Below are 7,001 nucleotides of genomic sequence, written 5' to 3' on the forward strand. Positions count from 1 at the left end.
GCGGTGTAATTTCAGAATTTAATCAGACATGTTATACATAGTACATTATATATTTCCCATTATAATTTTTTAAATAGTCCATTGATATACAACAGTGTAATTGGAATAATTGTGATTTATTGCATCCATAAATGTATAAGTTTATCTGAAAAATATAAATTTGTAAATATGATAAATGTAAAAACGCAAATCAATAAAAATCTCATTATAATTTTTTAACAGTACATTTATATACAACAGTGCAATTGGAATAATTATGATTTATTGTAGATTTATTGCATTCATAAATATATGAATTTTTCCGAAAATATAAATTTATAAATATAATAAGTGTAAAAATGCATGTGAAATTCTATTAATATCATCCAATAAAAAAAACAAATGACTTATTTACGATCAAACTTTATTTTTGGTATATGATTTTACGACGTGAAGTCAAAGTAACTAATCAAGTCGGTGTGAACGTGTAGCAAAGTCATGCAATTCCACGTCATCTATTCTTACTCGGCTTTCCTGTAATTAATGGGGTGTATGGAGTAATTAATTTCTCAGCCCTACCAGTAAAATCTTTGAGTTCTTCCTACAGATCAAAGAAAACTTTCTCTTTTTTTATTCAACAATGGATGCTATTGACCAAGTTTTTGATCCATTGAGAGATTTCGCTAAGGACAGTGTTCGTCTCGTTAAGCGTTGCCACAAACCCGATCGCAAAGGTTTTGTTTTTCCTAATCTTTTCTCAAACTCAATTGGGTATTTTCTTAGGTTTTTTTTTTATTATTTTTTTTATTTTTTATTTTTTTTGAGATCTACTTTTGAATATTGTTTGATGATGTAGAATTTACAAAAGTTGCCTTCCGTACTGCTATTGGGTTCGTGGTTATGGGATTTGTTGGATTCTTCGTCAAACTTATCTTTATTCCCATCAACAATATCATTGTTGGATCTACTTAACTGGTATATTTCCATTTCTTTTTAATGAACATTATAGATTTTTCTGTGTAAAATTGTTATTCAGTGGATTTTTCTCAATCCGGTGTATACTATTGTTGAAATAATCATCTTTGTATTTGAATGAATTTGCTAGAGTTTGAAAAAATTGCATTTTTGAGCTGACAAATTTAATTATTCTGGGTTCATGAATAATAATAACTATTGATTTTCACATAAATTTTAAGACACGTGATCAGTGACAGTGAATTGCAAAACCACAGTCCACCAACTGCTTTAGGGTTTTGTTGTGCATAGATCTTAATATTATGTGTGAAAATGCACCCTTGGAGCTGGGAAAGTTTGCAATTCTAGTTATGACGTTTGTATTGAATTATTGAGTATCAGGGTTGTTTTATGATCTGAAAGTTGTGATTTTAATTTATGTTTAATTTTGAGTTATTGGGTATGGGCCAGTGAGAATGCTTTTGATTATGTTTGAGTGTGGGGTTTAAGCTTGATGTTGGTGGTTGTATCATGTATGAGAGATGATGATAGGAATGAATTTCATGAGATGTATTGTGAATTGTTACTTGTTAGTTTGATTATGTGGATTTAGTGATTGATAGCTGTAGTGAATTATGTTTGGTGGATTACTAGGTAAATTGTTGTATTATTGAACTTAGTGGCGGAATCAGAGCTATAAGTTAGAAGGAGCCAAAGTTATTAACAAAATAAAAAAATTAGGGGGCCAAGATTCAAATTTCCAACTTGTTTTAAATTCATCTTCTTAACCAATGAACCACATATCTTTATTGTACATATTAGGCAATATTTTATTATTATGTAATGACCCGAAAATCTTAAGGGGGTCGAGCCCCTTTCGGCCTTAATAAAGATCTGCCATTTAACTATTAGGATGAAGAGTTGCGTCTACATCATTAAGAGTTTCCATTTAACTATATATATACCGAGTGCTCTAACGATGTTATTGGTCCAAATTTAACGATTAGAGGTTTCCATTACATTGGATTGTCGCATGCTGCAATTTACTTCACATGTTGAGCTTTAATACAATGCCAGGACTTGTATGTGAATGTATTTCTTCTCGTCTCTAAGGCAAAGCTTTTTGCAACTTGCAAGTCTTTGCGTCTGCCTTTTATCGTTTTCTTGAAGCTCAATATATACTCTTGTGAGTGATCAATCTTGGGTACAAAAGTTAATTTCTTAATCCGAGCAATAGGCTAATCTCGTAGAGTATTATAATGGAGACATTGTTATGGCCCCACGTTTCGAAAGATTTGGTGTGGCGTTTATAATCATTGTCTCATTCAGAATGGTACTTGGATCCTTTGAAGAGAACGTAATTAGGAAATATTTTCTAGGCTCTAAGTACTCCCAATTGGTAGAGTTTCGTATATTTTCGGGGCATATCGAAGCTACAAAGGAACTCACCAAAAATTTCTCTTGGGCTTAAATCGAACACTACATTTTCATTTGATACACATCTTGAAGGAGCAAAAGTCCAAAACAATGTATTCCTCTTTCCGCTTGATAAATACACAACAATCCTTTGTTACTCTCTCCTTTTCAAATCCTTAAGTTGGCCCCTTTTTGAATTCTAAGACGAAATCTTAAACGAAAAGAATCAACAAAACGCTCAGCCGCTGAGGCACGTAGGACGAAATGCTGCAGAGAAAAAAGTGCGGCCATTATGGGGTGCAACGAGGCTCATAGTGTGTGTGTGGCCAATACAAGTCTTCGCATAACCTTCTGTTGATGGCATAAAGAATTTAGAGTTGACTGCACATATATTCGATGAGGTTCCATCTTAAAATCAAGTGAAATCCACATGGTAGCATCGAACTTTCATGAAACGCAAGTGGTAGTACTCTTGTAAGATTTTTCCACATGGTAGCATCCAGTTTATGCCTCATTTAACTGCCGTAGCATTTTCCGTTAAATTCTTGTTAATTTTCGTTTAATTCACCATTTTGATGTTTCTACCCTTATTAAGTGTTGGTTTTTGTCTTTGTAATTTGTCTTAAACCATTTTTATGTCTTAAATGCACCATTTTGACGTTTAATCTAATTGTTTAATTCATCAACGCTCTTAAACGGTGAATTAAACGTCAAAATTGTGAATTAACCATTTGAGAACATAAAAATAGTTTAGGGCAAATTATAAAGACAACAACTGATATTTAATAAGGGTAGAAATGTCAAAAGGGTAAATTAAACGAAAATTGACAAAAATTTAACGGAAAATGCTACGGTAGTTAGATAAGGCATAAATTGATGCTATCATGTGGAAAAATCTTACAAAAGTGCTACCACTGGCGTTTCATGAAAGTTCGATGCTGCCATGTGGAATTTCCCTAAAATCAATTGATATTAGGAGAAGTAGTCCATTATATATGTTAGTCAATTTCTTTCTAATCATTTAATGTGGCATTCCCTGTGGGTTATTTTCCAACACTGCTCATCACATGTGAACCCATTTTTCTAAAGTTCTGCAGGAATGCCATTCTTTCTGAACCCGATAAATTAGGATGGATTTATTGTGAATATCAGCATATTAACAGGGAAATACAAGGTGTACATACTTCATAAGTCAAGGAGATATATACCATCCTAAAACCATATGGCAATGGGATTACGGGCTCCAATAAGTTATAAAGTGTGTACACCATCTTTAATTTTTCGATGTGGGATAAACCATCTCAACACCCTTTCAAATGCAAACTCCTATCAAGTTCCACGTGGGAGTAATCGGAGCTACCATTTTTAATTTGTAATCGAACCATCGGCTCATATACCATGTTGATTAGGCTGGACTTATCATACTTAAGTATTGGTGATGACCTAAGATGGTTCACATGTCCGATAAGGATGGACCCTTCAAAGTGAGTAAGGTAACACCGCTGACACTGCTATTGACCACATAGTATCTCTCTCTTAGATCACTTCAATCCTATTTGATGAGCATCCCAATGAGCCAGAGGTAACAACTGAACCTGAACTATTTATAGATGATATGCCCGGTAAAGTGCATATCGAAATCCTTGTTGTGATTTGCTTATCTTTCATGTTATGTCCAAAACTTGTCTGTTTCTCTTGCTCATTGTTGGTGCTGCGTCTGTCCTTCATTGTTTGATGGGTCTTGGCTCGCTGTGCTTACTTGAACTATGTCATTCAGAGTTTATCATTAACATTTGGCTGTTGACATTCTTCTATAACCCCTTCGTACCCAATCAATTCAACAAATTGATTCACCATTTCACTACAGAGCTTAGTGAATAGGTATTGAAGGGACTCAACTACTAATTGTTTGTCCAAACTCAGATTATATGGTAATGTGCCTTCCCTTGCTGCCTTGGTTTTGTTCATATGTGGGATGTGTTAATCAAAACCACCTTTTCTTTTCATTACTTCAATCATGCATGCTTGTAAAGTAATGAACACAAACCTTAAACATCGAGGACTTAAATCATCAAATGCATTTTGGACAGCCCGAAGTAATTGTGTTACGTTGTATGTTGCTTTTTGATATTGCAAAACCTAAATGGATCTAAAGAAACCAAGATCTAAGACATTCATGTCGGGTGAATTTGGTGGTTGTTGTGCAAGTTGAATATTGAAACCATTTGTTGTTGTTTCCTCCATGAATTCCCTGTCATTGTGTGCTATCTTGTTGAATGTATATTCTTTGACAGTCCTTTGGGCCATTTTGCTCTTATGGCTGGCAGTACATTACTTATGAGCATTGCTCTCATATGCTCTTTGGTTATGGATTGCATGGTTTCCAGTTCCCCCTTCTTTCTATTCTTTGAGCTTCTTTTTGCAGGCTTTTGAGTGGTAAAAGGCTATATTCTTTTCTTACCATTAAAAAATACATCACCATTAGATGCAAAAATAGGTTTTACAACAGCACACGTGTACATGATTTTTTCTATGAACATTTTAGATTGACATTTTTTATGTGTTTTTACTTCACGCGAAGCAAGATAATAAGTTTGAGTTTTTCGGGTTAGATAGAAATGCTTTTTATCTATGTGAACAACATTATTACGTGACTTGAATTTGCATTATTTTCTTCATCATAATGACACTTGGACAGTGCAAAACTTAACATGTGCAATTTTTCTTTTTCATTTAGAGTAGGTTGTAGTGTGTTTGTGTGCTTTCTAATGACTTTGCTCTTCTTTCATTTACAAACTGTTGATAGTGAAACTTCCATTTGCTTTTCCACTAAATGTTGAGTTGTCTTGAGTTTGAATGATGGACTTGAATTTTTCTTCATCTAATTTGATCTTGTTTGGTGCTTGTTGAGGTTGGTTATTGTAGTATTGTTGATGATTTGCTTCTTAACTTCTTGCCATAATCTTGTTATGGTTCTTCTATTCACTTCAAATTCAAATTGCTAATGCATTTATTGTGCTTTGTTGTGTACTTGGGTTTTTGGAGTGAGCTATGACTTGAGGTAGTTGTGTAATTAATTTATTTGGCTCAACACTATTTATTTACTGTTGTTGCCTGTTGAGGATAATCTGATTTTTTGGATTGTGTTCTGTTTTAATATGCTGCCATTTCTGTTTGTGGTTCTGAATTTTTTCATATTCCATTTGTTGGACATTTCAGTTGGGCACTGTGATGAAATTGGGTTATTTGATGAAATTCTGTAAATTGAAATATTGGTTGTTTGCAATTCAATGGCAAATTATAAAAATACTGATACATTATTTTGGGTAATGTGTACAAATCAGAAGTCAATGAACGAGAATAATGCGCAATCACATGATTAGTAACGAGTACAATTACTCCGAAGCAGTTGAAGAATTGAAAAGGCTACGAGATTAAATAGTCGTTCTATGTAATTTTCTGCCTTTTTTTAGGATTACTATCTTGTATTGTTAGGACTAATTTTCACTATTTTTAGGGGTATTTTTATGTACCGTAATTTATGAACTTGTAATTAGAATTGTAATTTTTATTCATCAATTTGGAATATTGAGAATTTTGGAGGGAATGAATAAATTAAAATGGAAATGAAATTTTGTTGCTATTCAGAAATTTGGGTGGGAAAAGTGAAATTTTGGAGGAAGTGAATAATTTACTAATCAATTCATTAAAAACTCAAAATACTGAAAAAAAACATTAGTGTTTTGAAGTCATTAAACCATTGCCATTCTACCAACTATTTAAACTTCTATGCTGATTTTTGGCGATCGAAACTACGTTTGACATCGAACAACAAAATATGTAATTTCAATGAAGCGTTAGTGTGATCTTTTATTTTGTAAATGCATTTTCAACAACTTTTTTAGTTTTTTAAAAGAGGTTCAAAATTAATAATAATGGTGTAATAAGCATGCAAGAAAATTAGGTTACCAAGTTTATGCATAATTTAGTTTTAGAATAATTTGCGAATTATAGTATTTAACTTTAGGGCATTACAGTCCAAAAATTTATGTTTTGCAAATTATGCCAACTAAAGTATCAAAGTCTATACCGCTGAGGCCAAGTGACCGTTGATCAACCCAAGTGACCGTTGACCAATCTAAATGACCGTTGACCATTATTAATCACCTTTGACTTTTGTTTACGATCCTTAATCACCTTTAACTTTTCTAATTATCAATGATACCCTTGTGTTTTAGCTAGGGATGTTCAAAACCGGATATCGGATCGACCCAGATCCGGAAATCCGGATACCTGGTTTTTCGGATAGTGAAAATCATTATCCGATTCCAGTCCAAAAAAACCTGATACTTGGAATCCGGATATCCGGTTTAATTCGGATCGGATACCAGATATCTGGTTTTCAATATTTAAATTTTTTGTCATTTTTTAAACAATTTAATGTTTTTTTCACATAAATATTTAACCTCACTTCGCTTTATTTCTTTATTCAAGCTTATTTTCTAAACAATTAAAAAAAAGCTAATTTTTTAAACTTAGAATACAAATCATTTTGGAAATATGAATGGATTTTCAAAAATCTAAATTAATTAATAATAAATTAGTTATACAACTTTGTTATAATTGAGAATTGTACATAGTAGTAAGTTTAA

The 7,001-nt window shown here is 32.7% G+C and overlaps 1 protein-coding gene across 2 annotated transcripts; it reads left to right on the top strand.

The window, feature by feature from the left end:
* Positions 1-449: 449 nt before the first annotated feature.
* Positions 450-5,981, top strand: LOC130820197 (protein transport protein Sec61 subunit gamma-1). Of its 2 annotated transcripts, none has more exons than XM_057685471.1 (3): positions 450-713; positions 836-954; positions 5,694-5,981. In XM_057685471.1, exons 1-2 carry the CDS (start codon positions 620-622, stop codon positions 949-951), a joined length of 210 nt encoding a protein of 69 aa, XP_057541454.1. In that variant the 5' UTR covers positions 450-619; the 3' UTR covers positions 952-954; positions 5,694-5,981. The 2 variants fall into 2 exon arrangements, with proteins under 2 accessions (XP_057541454.1, XP_057541455.1); XM_057685472.1 differs by having other exon boundaries at positions 5,697-5,981.
* The last annotated feature ends 1,020 nt before the right edge of the window (positions 5,982-7,001 follow it).

The sequence above is a fragment of the Amaranthus tricolor genome, chromosome 8, assembly GCF_026212465.1.
Source record: "Amaranthus tricolor cultivar Red isolate AtriRed21 chromosome 8, ASM2621246v1, whole genome shotgun sequence".
Taxonomy (NCBI): Eukaryota; Viridiplantae; Streptophyta; class Magnoliopsida; order Caryophyllales; family Amaranthaceae; genus Amaranthus; species Amaranthus tricolor.

Excerpts from the sequence above, each read along its gene's own strand:
- LOC130820197 (XM_057685471.1), top strand. The coding sequence starts at position 620 with ATGGATGCTATTGACCAAGTTTTTGATCCATTGAGAGATTTCGCTAAG. Across the intron at positions 714-835 it reads CCACAAACCCGATCGCAAAG|AATTTACAAAAGTTGCCTTC; the intron begins GTTTTGTTTTTC and ends TTGATGATGTAG.